Source organism: Emydura macquarii, unplaced genomic scaffold (genome assembly GCF_026122565.2).
Source record: "Emydura macquarii macquarii isolate MOO-44397 ecotype Brisbane River unplaced genomic scaffold, CSIRO-AGI_Emac_v2 contig_71, whole genome shotgun sequence".
Classification (NCBI taxonomy): Eukaryota; Metazoa; Chordata; order Testudines; family Chelidae; genus Emydura; species Emydura macquarii.
In genome coordinates, this window is record NW_027130208.1 from 1,609,921 (window position 1) to 1,622,444 (window position 12,524).

At 47.2% G+C, this 12,524-nt stretch overlaps 1 protein-coding gene across 2 annotated transcripts in view; it reads right to left on the bottom strand.

Annotated features, from left to right (window-relative positions):
- The window catches only part of FAM107A (family with sequence similarity 107 member A), a 57,787-nt gene that overhangs the window by 7,537 nt on the left and 37,726 nt on the right, over positions 1-12,524 (bottom strand). For both annotated transcript variants that reach the window (XM_067541292.1, XM_067541302.1), the window contains one exon: positions 2,186-2,360. In XM_067541292.1, the coding sequence (XP_067397393.1) occupies positions 2,186-2,360 (175 nt within the window). The remainder of the gene's footprint in view (positions 1-2,185; positions 2,361-12,524) is intronic.

Genomic DNA, 12,524 nt, shown 5'->3' on the forward strand with positions numbered 1-12,524 from the left:
TGAGTCAGGCTGGAAGTGTTCACGATCTTAGGCCCTCATCCTGCAATGAACTCTGTGCAGGGGGCCCTGCACCTACGTAGAGCCCCCATGGAAGCCAACAGGGTCCATCAATGCAGAGCTCAGTGCAGCCTTGTTAACGCAAGCGGCCTCGTGAACTTGGCTCTAGTGATCTGCATGGTGGTAGCAACCACCAGCTGGAGCCCTGGCGTGCTGGGTGCTGCGCTGCACAGCTTCCCTTGTGATGCTTTAAGGGGGGAAAAGGTGCCTCGGCCCAGACCTTCAAAGGAATTTAGGTGCCTAGAGAGATGGGTGCCTAATTACCCTTCAGGATCTGGGCTTCAGAGTAGCTCACACCAGCTGCCCGGCACCCCCCTTCGAACAACTTTCAGCACAACACGGAGCTATAGGACGGGGGTGAAACAGCCAGGCTGTGTACAAATCACTTTGCTTCCTGTCATCTAGAAGATGCATATCAACTTGTAAGGCTTATGAGAATCTGAGCCTGTGGATGACAGTATTTTGGGTGGATGAAACCAGGCGACGCAATAAAGGTGATCTGAACCTGACATGCCTTCATGACCAAAGCCTGAGCAGGATGACTAAATGTTTGTTTGCGTCCTGGTTTTAAATCAAGTCAAAAAAGATTTTGGGGTATGTTTGTGTTCCCCCTGCCCCCAACCGCCAATGAACTGATGCATCTATTCTTGGTTGTAGCAGCACTTATTTTATATGTTCGTGAAGAAAAATTCAAGGGGCCAGATCTTCAGCTGGTATAAATTGGTGTAGCTCCATTGACGGCAACGGAGTGCTACCGATTTAAGCAGCTAATTGATACCACCCCAAGATGTCTAGGGTAAAGGGCGGGGGAGGAGAGAGAGAGAGCTTGTGGCGTATAGGCTGCATTAGGATGACATCTAGTGGGCTAAGTGAGGGTAATGTATGGCAGGAAGCACAGAGCTCTAATATCAAATTGCAGCTCACTTTTGTAATGATCAGGGAAAAGTTCAGCGAAACAAAGCGCATCCTCTACTCTGCTCCCAGCCTGGTGTGTGCAGGGGACCTGTACAAGTCCACATGATCACCTGCAACATCACGATCAAGTCTAAGTCCAGGCTGTGTCAATATCATTGACCCCAATTTGCTTTCAGAGGGCTTGATTGTTAGCCAGTTAGATACCTTGCTTTGTCTCTTACGATTAATGAAGTTACTTTCAGCTGATCTTGCTGCTATCTATCATTAGCCAATCAAATGGATTATGTTATTGTTTGACGATATCAGCTTGCGAACGGTTCAGACTATTGGCAAACTTCATCCTGAGAGTCAGTAGAATTCTTTCCTTTCTAAAAGGACTCGTACCAAACGTGGTTTTACGTTCAGTGTTACTGCAGGGCGTCCCGGTGCAGCGATAGGACCCGATCTCCTATTGCCATAGTCCAGCTTGACACGGATGTAACGCCATTGATTTCAGCACGGTTCAACGGGAGTGACATGCTGGAGAATGAGGCTCATGAATGCCAGCTAAAGCTTTAACCTAGCAGCAGGCTGGCTTGTAGGGAAACAGAAGTTAGTGTTTTCCCAGTCGGCTGGAGCCTGCATGAATCCTATCTGTGCCGCCACTAAAGAGAGGGTTCCACCTTCCAGGGCCCTCAAAGCCAAACCTGTCACCAGCACAAAATACACACAAAACATTTCAAGAGCAAGAGAAGGGCTGAAAATCCGAGCAGTGCCTGGCGGCACATGCTATACCTGTGAGTAAGGGGCAGGTGGAGTGAGACAGGCGTGAGGGACATTTATGGGACACAGGGACAAGACTGGAAGGGTTCAGTTGGCCTAGCGATCGATTCTCAGAGGTGCTGAGCACCTGCAGCTCCCACTGCCTTCCGCTGGCGTGGGTGTGCATGCTCTGCCGCTCTGAACAGCAGGGCCAGCATTTAGCAACCTCCTGGCTGTTCTGAATGACAGAGCGAATCTTTTACACGCCGGGGCACAGCAAGGCAGAGGGAAAGCTGCTTCCCTGCAGCATGATTTACACCTTTGGCCATTTGTCCATAAGCGAAGAGATTCACCATCCTCTTCAAACACCCAGCCTGCGGCTTTCTGGTCAGTCAGTCCTGAGCCGATGTGAAATCAGGAACCGCAGCCCAATGCAAAGGCATCTGATGAGGGGGTTGAGTCTTTGCCCTACCTTTTGTGGTTCATAAGCAGCTCTCTGTGAAGCTCTTGGTGGCTTTTCGAGGCTTTTACAGGATTTAGGAGCTTCTTAGGTTTGATGAGATCCGGGTTTCCATCGATGTAGTCTGGGTGAGACATAAAATTTCTAACCTCGGGCCGCTCCCTCTGTATTTCAGAATACATAGATGCTGCAAGAGAAAAGAGGCCTCTGCATGAGAAGTCTCACTATAGACAGGAACAAAGTGATTTGAGGTCAAAATCCAACAGATACACCTTTCTTTCATCCCCGCCCCCCTCCCCTCCCCGATGTGTGTGTATGTGCCTCTATGTATGTGGGTGTTAGAATAATTAGTTGACATATTTGGTTTTTCAGTAGCACCATATATCCCCAATAAAGGGCTGGGATGCTGGGTGCTGTACAAACACAACAAAAGAGGGTCCTTGCCTCAAAGAGCTTACAATCTAAGTGTGGGGTGTGTATGCATCAATCTAAGTGTGGGGTGTGTATGCATATATATACCCATGCAAAAAGTCTTGCTGTTCAAAACATTCCCATCATAGCGTGAGTCTTACACAAATGAATTCATCCACTTGTTAAATAGCGCCAGCCACTCAGTTCCCTGGCTACGGCATTTAAGGAAAACGATTATTTAGTGCAAGTCACTCCATTGTAATCTTTTACAAGAATGAAATATCTTAATAAAGCAAAAGACAAACATTGGCCCATACACTTCTGTGCGGTGCAACTGCTTTGTGCATTCCGATCCTAACGCGCTCAGATCCAGATGGATCCATGACAACAGGCCTTGAGGTGACTCCATAAACTGCTCTGAAGAAACAGTCACAAATGGTATGAAATCTTCGACTGAAGTAAGCGTTCAGCGATACCAGATTGGTCTACTGCTTTGGACCCAACGTTGTGCCACTGTGAGTGAAAGTTACAGGTCACAGATATAATACCAGCTGCTAATACCAACGCTAATATGTCAAACATTTGCTTGTGGATATTGTAATGGACAATATTTTGGATGTCAAACAAGCCTTGCTGTATCTTCTCTGCTGCTATGGTCCAAGGTTCGATAATGTTGTTTTTTTTTAAAAGAGGTGTACAAAATGAACAAAAAGCAAAACCGAGAGAGAAAGTACATGGACTTTACAGTGTTTTTAGTAAAATGCACAGCCAGGCTCACACTGTTTATGCCAGGATGCATACAGGAGGCATGTGGGAGTTAAAGCGGCCTGTGACGAGGAATTCACTCTTAACCCCTCACTCACAAGTATAAGCTTGTACAGGGTGAAAGTTCACAAATCAGTGCAGCGAAACGTCGAGAAGAGAGTGCACGTAGCACCACACCGGCAAATGGCTCTCTCTCACCCTGCTTTGGAGAGCCTTCGGTCCATGGAACAGCAGGGCAAACTGTTGTTTTGTAACATCTTGCTCTCCAGGCGCTGGCTTGCTCAAATCCATTTGAAAGAGCAATCAATGGATCAAGGCAGGCCTGGGCAATTCTTCCACAGTCAGTAAGTGTTCACCAAACTTAAAGTGGGTTGCTAGCAAATGAAATTGTGTAAGAACTAATATTACTGAGAAAAATGACTCAGTTCTGAACAGCTTCCCATTGCATGTTTGTGAGGCTAGTGCCCCAGCGCTCTGGGAATGAAGAAAAACAAATCACAACCCATTACATCAGCGTAATTGGGGTGAAAAGTTCAGTGCACATTTAAAGGCTGCCAGGATCCTGGGCCAGTGATTTCTTATTCCAAATTATTTTCAATTAGAATCATACATTACTATTGGCAGAAGTGAAAGATGGCTGGGTGCAGCCGTTCCGTGACAAATGTCCGGCTGATTTATACACTTCTAGGGCCAGAGCCCCACCTGGGGAAAATCAGGCGAAGCGCACTGACTTCAGTGAAGCCACGCTGGTTTACAGCAGCAGAGGATGAGAGCTAGTCGGGATACCTTGGGTTTTAATTTGTTTGTTTTTTCCCTTTTCCAGAGGAAAAAAGGGAAGGAAGAGAAAAACTAGAGGAGGAAAATATCACAAACCTAAAGGTTGGTTGTTCAGATCGGAATCAACTGGAAATGGAATTTTCATTCCAAGTTGCGAAGAATTGTTTTGTTTCATTTAATCAAAAAACGGAAACGTTTGAAGGAAAATTTGGAGAAACAAAACTCGTTTCTTTTCTTTCAAAGTTTTGCTTGGCAAATACTCACCATTGATCTACCAGCCCTAGTGAGGCCTGGCCCTTAATGGCGCTGTTACCAGCATTTCAAATCACAAATCTCTGTTAGGGCAGCGATACTCAGACCGCAGGGGTGCAGGAGCCGAATTAGAGATCAACATGACCCAAAAGAGCCACTCTAGTGTGAATTCAGGGTTTCATTTCCGATAGCGCTATGTACTCGTATTGAGACAGTACGACGGGAGGAACGGTTTAGTTTATATATACATATGTATTATTCTCACAGCAAAATGTCTGATCAAGTATTATTATTGTATCAACGACAATTGGTTAATAACACAGTAGAAGCATCCTGATTAGTTAATAACTTGGAGTCGTTAATAATTAAATCAGTGTTTTGCTATCATGTGTTGCAAAGAGCCACAGGAGCAGGGGTGTGCATGGGGGAAGAGGGGGCGCTAACAGGGGCACCCCCCGTCTCCCCATAATCATCAGGGGCACAGAACTCCCCCAGCCCCGGGGCCAGGCTGGTGGGGGCGGGCTGGGAGAGCGAAGTTCTCTGGGCCCGGGGGCAGTGGGGGTGGGCGTAGAGAGCAAGCTCCTGCCAGGGCCGGGCGGGAGGGGGGGGGAGGGGGCGGAGAGGAAGAGTGAGCGCCTGTCCCAGGGCCAGGGGGTGGGGCACAGAAGGTGCCCCTGCAAAAGGGGTGGTAGTGAAATTTGTGCACCCGCCCCTGCACAGGAGAACATTACAGAGCCCCTTGCGCCCCGCGCGGCCCAGGCTGAGTATCAGTGCAGTGCGAGTGAGATTCTGCCAGATACATTCAGGCTCTTCAGGTCACATTTAGGCACCCGAATACGTGCCTTGATTTTCAAAAGTACTGAGCTCCAAACAGCTTCCTCTGAGGTCCAGATCAGATGCAGGGTGCTCAGCACATCTGAAAATTGGGCCATTTATGGACCAGAGCGTGAGCCAGATCCCGACTGGGGCAGGGCTTGGCTTGTCTCTGCTTAGGTGTTTCAACAGCTGCATTCTGCTCACCGGGTTCTTGACATTGGTTTCGAGCCTGGCCGCTGGGTAACAGCCAAAAGCAAGTGGCACATGAAACCAAGCCGTAAGCATGTAAAAGACCAGATCCCCAGCGGGCGTAAACTCCCGTGGCTCCAGGGACTGCAATGACCCCGTGCCATTTACACCAGCTAGGAGGCTGGCCCCATTGATTTCAGATACGGTTCCACACCACGCCCCGGGTAGACCAATGGCTAAATGCTGGCCCTTCGATTTCCCACCCTCAGGGCCTGCTCCAACAGTGGTGCCTCCCAGAATGCTCTGCCTCAGACGCTTCCAGGAGTGCAAGACTTCATGCTTCGGTTTCCCTGCTAGGACTCCCTCCCTTGACACGAAACAGCCAGGAAGACAGCACGCTAGAGGCCAGCAGCCGTGGGAAGGGCGGCGGGCTGTTGGGGACGAGGGTGAGCCATAGGAAGGGCAGCAGCTGACCTGGACTGTGCTCCCGAGCGAACTGTTAAAGCAGCGATACTCAGACTGCCGCTCGCGAGCCGCCAGGAGCTCTTTAATGGCTCCCCAGTAGCTCTTTGCAGCACAGGATATTACAACACTCTGTCATTTGATTATTAACTGGTCTGTGTTAGTAACCAATCAGGAGGGTTTTACTGTGTTATTAACCAATTGTAGTTGATAAAATAAGAATAGTGGGTCAGTCATTTTGCTGTGAGAATAATACATATCTATCTAGCTACAGAAACCATAAACGTGTCCCCCATCACACTGGTTAACTATGAATTTATGGCACCACAGTGAATGAACCAACCAATTCACACAGCTGCGGCTCTTTTGGGGACTGTTGCGCTCTAGTTTGGCTTCTGAACCCCAGAGGTCCGACTAACACTGCTTTAAAGGAGTGGGGGGGAGGGGGGTGAGTGAAGCTGCGGTCTATCAATGCAGCCACTGTTGAGGCATGACTGTACCAGGTACGTCTGAGGTGGGAGCAGGGAATGATAAGGCTCTGTGCAGACTGCAGTGAACATTTCCAGGGTGTTGCAGGTTCGCAGGGCATGACCTAAGCTTGACAAAGAGGTTTGCCGAGATCCAGTGACGGAGGAGCTGGTTAGCAGCATGTTTACTCAAGGCAGGCAATGAACTTTTCTCTGAAACCAGCACCAAAGCAGATGGGGGTGGGGCGAGAGAGTGTGTGTGTGGAGGGACTGAAATAAACTGGAACCTACCAAAGGGGTGGCGTATCTGGCCAGCTGGCTGCCTAATACAGAGTGATTGATACGCAGAAACTTTCACAAGGACTGAGATTTTACTGGTCTTCATCAGCACCGGTGCGCTGAGCGTGATTTCCGCTGTGCCAGACCTGCCTTGATAGCCACAGAACCAACAAGGGAAAGGTGAGTTGCATTGTGAGAACCGGTCTCCAGCTGGGAATCTCAGGAGGTTCCACACATGCCAGTAAGACTCCCCTTCGAAAAAGCCAAATAGGAGCTTCAAGCCATCTTCAGCTGCCTGGCTAATAACAAACCCCTTTACATTGCCACAGGGCCTGACACAGTTCAGAGTATAAATTGCAGTGGTGGAATATAAAAAGAAAAGTGAGAACATCCAACGTGCCTGTGTTCCCTGAAAGATGACCCAGGGCTTCCATGTGGATTAAGGACACAGGCATCCCTTCCATTGCATCCACCAGATGGGCACCAGCTGATCTGCAATACCTCTAGTGGAGCAGATCCAAAGTTTTCAGGCCTGGATGTAACTAATATCAATGCATCAATGCACATAACGCTATTAGACGGCTTATGAGGGTCAGTGAGAGTATTTGTATTGTAAACCAAGCCATGTCTCTGCAGCGCCAGGTCCCTTTTTGCAAGATTCAGCCATATGTCAGTGAGTAAGACTCTGAGCTGGCCACAGTTAGAGATCCCGGAAGGCTATTATATTGTTCTTGGCAATATATCGACAAGAACTGTGAGCGTATTCTAAAACCACTCGCCAACTGCAGCTGCAATGAAGATTGTCCAGGCGTCTAAGAAATACTATTTTGGGACTGTCACTTTAAAGGCGTATTCACCTAACCTCACCGTATAAAACTGTTGGTGTGCTGTTCAAATCCTCTCCCTTGCCTCGTTTCTAGAAGGCTGAGGATTTCCGGGAAGGCACTATTCTGGGTGATTGTTCTGTAAGAGACAGGCCAGAGTGCGTAGAACTGATTCCTATGTCCAGCCATAGACATTGGAAGCGTTGGGTTTGGGCTCGCCCTGGGCCAGTTTTCTCCTCCCCATGCAGAGCTGTGAAATGAGTGGACGGCCTCAGGCAGGAGGAGACTCACAGAAACCACTGGCCCACTTGGCCCCTCAGCCAGCAGCGTCAGGAGAGAGGTGAAAGACTGGCTAGCCGTGGAGCCTGAATGGCTGTTTCCAGGCGATTCCCCAAGTCAGCTTGACGCCCACGGAGGGAGAAGAACAGGGAAGCGTCTGGCTCTTGTCTGTATCTCAGACTAAAGCAACTTGTTTCTGTGCAGACAGGCAGAGAACTGAGGTTTTTCATGGGGCCCGTCTCAGGATTATTTAAATTAATTGAAAACCAACATAGAAAATGCTCCTCCTCTTTTGCCTAGAAAGATCACGCGAGAGAAGAACAAAGGAAATGGCTTGGAACCAAAATGACAATCCTGAGAGCCTCATTTCTGGCCTTTTCTTCATTCTCTCGCCTTTCTGCCCTACCAGCAGCTCCCGCTGGTATTCTGGTAATGGGAATTCCCATTGGTACTGGGGTAAAACTGGAGACCCAGGGGCACATGGCATTCAGCCGGCTCTTAGGGAGACGGGAACAGCCTTTGTCGTTAGTCTGAGAAGCCTCATGCAACATTTCAGGCCTCTGTGGTGCAGGGCTGGGCTCATTATGGATACTGTTCAGGATTCCCAGAGTTTTTAAATTAGAAATGAGTCAAACCCAATCCATGCCCTCTGATCCACGCCCTACCAGATATGGTGAGGTCTGGATAGAAGGCGACCAGGATCCAAACCACCACTGGTTTTGGTTTTGCAGAATGTAAACCATGCCTGTTTTAGGCCCAACTCATCAGCTGGTTTAATCAGCAAAGCCCCACCTGCCATAGAGCTGTGCTGACTTACACCAATGGGGGATTGGGCCCTGAATGTTTCCATTCCTAACAATGCGCAGATCTGGAGTCAGGAACCAATTTATTTTAATAAAAACATGAGATTTCTAACGCACTCGAGGCCAGGAAAGGGTTAGACCAGCTTTCTCTGCATCAGATGCTTATGTGCTTGCCTCCCGCTGGAGTTCCCTTTTTAAAATGTTTACCAAGGCAATGCCTCGGCCCAGAGAATAAAGGAGAAATTCTCCTCCCAGAGACACCTTCCATATTCTGCAGCCTTACCTGTGCAAGTCTCACTGCTGAGCAGATCTGAGAGGAGAATCTTGCCCTAAATTTTGCATTTCAGCCCACAGTCACAATCACTGCAGATCTGCATTACTTGGAACGTGTATGCCAACAAGTAAGGTAAGTTTTAAGCAAATATTTACTCTGGTATCAATATAAAGGAAGTTTCTATAGCAACTTCTTGCTTCATTTCGGGCTTGTGCTGTGTTGAGCATGCCTTGTCTAAGAAAAATACAGCGAGCCTTTATCATATCACCTGTTTCGAAAGCAATGGGGACGCTCTGTTTAAAAAGCAATACTCTGATATATGTGTGGTCCTGAAGAGCCGGTCTGACCAGACGTTACAGGACACAGACTTTTCGTCTGCAGTAATAGGGAACCCTTAAGGGAGGCGCTTAGGAGACATTTCTCGCTCCGCCTCATCTTGGAATGTTTGTCTAGATCTCGTTTTTGATGGTCTGCTTTAGTGGGGTTGACATATTTATACTTTCATTACGACAGCGTTTTACACATATTTTATCTGAGACCAGAACCTTTTATCTGAGCCCAGATGGCATCCCAAACGCTGGTTTTTATAACGGGTTCCAGAGCTAAAATCACCCCCACACCGGAGAACCCGAACCCAGCCTCCTTTCTGGCCCAGCTCTATGTTTTATAGGAGAGGGTTAATGACCGTTCTGTCCACCCCAATGTGGAGAACTGATTGCTACCCCTAAAACTGGGGTAGAATGCTCTGGAGAAGAAAGAGCAGGTGTTCTAAAAGCACGGTCTCCTTAGAGCACTAGCTAAGTGCAAATGCGTCATCTGAAACTCTGCCGGAGCAGGAAAATTGTAGCTGCCCAGGCCTGCGGGCACACTTGACAGACGTTGTTTCTGAGATTCACCAAGCAAGCTGTAGCTAAAATGTCAGTTCTAGATCTATGCTGCCTTAACATCCCCGGAGCCACCACCACCGACTGAGGTTTTTCAGCCTTGCAGCTCCTGGAGGCGGCTGTCTCCGACTGATGTTACAGCTTCAGTGGATAATTGTTTCTGGCCTTTGTTGGGCCCCCGCTCAAAGACTGATGTTCTGGAGACAGTGCTGAATGTTTGCAAGTGTCAGCAAAGTGCATGATTCCCCCACCTGGCTTGAGCAAAGAAGCAAAGTCCTGGTCATGAAAAATACATGCCCTTTCTGCTGCTCAGTGTGTGCCTGTTTTCAGCAAGTGCTTCCAGCTGCACTTTAATTGCCAGCTCCAAGTTGCCACCACGGGTCTCATTCACTGCACTTCCATGTATTCCTGTCCCCTGTTTGGCCCTCACAAGGTGACTCAGGAGCTGTCAGCGTCCCTGATAACCTGGTTTCAGCCTGTTTGGGAACACTGGGAGGGTGTCTGCTATTCTGCTGTTTTATTCCAATTTAGAAAATTTAAAAAGGGCTGAAGCTAAAAATGTCAAAGTTAGCTGTTTTGGTAGATCTCAGTGACACTTAAAAATCAATCACTGTTTGAACAAAATAATTTCACAGATGTTTAAATGATTAATGTTTAATGTTTAATGTTTCCAACTGGCACAACCTTGACTAATGCAACCTTAACTGGGATGACCTTAACGAATGCCCCCTTAACCTGGAAATAGTAAAAAATAAATTATTTATATATTTTCATAAAAAGATGTAGAAAAATTTCTAATGCCCACATGCACAAAGTGTTGACTTTCAAAATGTATAGCTTTAAAACAAGCCAAGTTTGCAGTTCCTAGTTTCTGATGGTTGTTATCTGAGTACTAATTTTCTGGCTAGAACATCTGGGGAAAATGTTTTTGTTCATGACTGAATAACTGAAAAATTGCCAAAATGATTTGACTCAAACGTTCCACAAGAGTTCACCTTTGGGCAGCGACCAAGCATGGAGAATTTCAGCCCAAAAGGGAGTTTTTAAAATAAGCTAGGAGCAACTGAAAAAGGGGGTTTAGATGGAAGTTAGAAAGTAACTCCAGCAGATGCGGCTGGAGATGATGCTATCTGTTACATCAGGTAACAGTGCTACCTTAACTACAGTGGGTGTTGCAGTACACATGCATACTTTGTACAGGAAATATACAGGAGGGACAAACAAACTCCTGTTATCCCTGTTGCAGGCTCTTGAAATACTGACGCTGGATTTTCAGGGATGACGGACTGTGCATTGTATTTCATTTTACACTTCTTTATGTTATGTGATTGCTTCAGGCCAAATGATATCAGTAAAATTCTCTTCCTCACTGTTTATATGTGATTGGGACAGAGGGCATCAGTGTAAAACTAGAGACCTGAAGCATGATTCTGGGAATGGGGTCAGGACACACACGGAGGAAATATTAATGTTCATCATTTTATGACACTCTGTTCCCGCCGGAGACAGGCCAGAAAGTCTAAACTTGACCAAGATTCCAGACCCTCTGGTAGACAGGTGCCCGTAGAGGGCTTGTGAAATCACCAGCTGGATGGAAGGTTCTAACAATCCATCTCTCCCAAATGGCAATTGATTAATCCAGCTGTAGAAAGTAACCCGTTGTTAATTTGCATAGCCTGGCTGTATTCATTGTAACCGAAAAGGACAAATGTCAGTACAATAATGGCAAAACTGCAGATCAGTGATGGTGGCTACTGAAATGGGTTGGTCTAGTAACAACACTTTTATGGGAGACTCTGCATTGCATAAGTCATCAACTTCTGCCACAACGCCATATGCTGTCTGTCAGTGTGGCTCCTCAGAGCTGGTTGGAATGGTTCTGCTGTTACTCTGAGGCTCTGAAATCATATACATTATGCACACAACATGCTCAGCTGCCGCGCTGATGAATCTCGTAGTCGTTTCCAAGAATTTGACATGACAGTGGGGGTCTAAACGCAAGCTGCGTTTTGGCTGCCAAAGCACAAATATTAAACACAACAGGTCTCCATAGCAACTCAAACTTTCACCAAGGTTCTCCTGCCCAAGCCAATTCCTTTGAAAAGGCTGTATCAACTCAACTTAAAAAACAACTCCCCCTCCCCCCAGAATGCTGCATTTTGCAGAAATTATATTAAAAAACCATCTGCATGAAGCAATTGTGTCGAGATCTGGGAGAGATGTTTAAAAAAATAGCAAGAGCGTTAATATCTTTTGAATAACAGCTAGGTGAAGGCAGGCAGGAAATTAAATAAGCAGCAGAGATTTAAGGCTAGAATCAACGGCACACAAAGATCTCACTGTTAGCTTTAAAAAACCCAACGCCATTACAGTTAGGAATGGCCGACGTGGCCTTTCCTTGCTGTGACACTGTGACACCATTGCACTTGCTAATTCCTGTAGCACTTCAGTCTCTTTTGTTGCATAGAGGCAAGAAGGTTTTGGCAAAGGCCATTGAAAACTCACTGGGAAGATGGAAAATTCTGCAGCGTTCTGACCGCCTTCTACTCCCAAAGATGGCTGAAGTGCCACACGTTGCCAGACGGCTATGCAAGCATAGTGCCCTCACCAGTGGAAATCTGGCACCAACATGGCCAGAGGGTGGAATGAGTTTGAGACATCTCAGCTAAGCCTGTCTTCGTACACGAAAGGGCTGACATTGGCTAACCTTGTGAGCTATGCAAATGAAGCTCTTTCCTTCAAGCTGGTATCACGATTTGCAATGCAGTGTATGACAGCCTGGACTGTGCACTACCAGCAAACGTCTGTATTGCAGAAATGCCCCTGGCCATCGTGTGAAATGGAACAATGGGCTATCACTCACATCGCC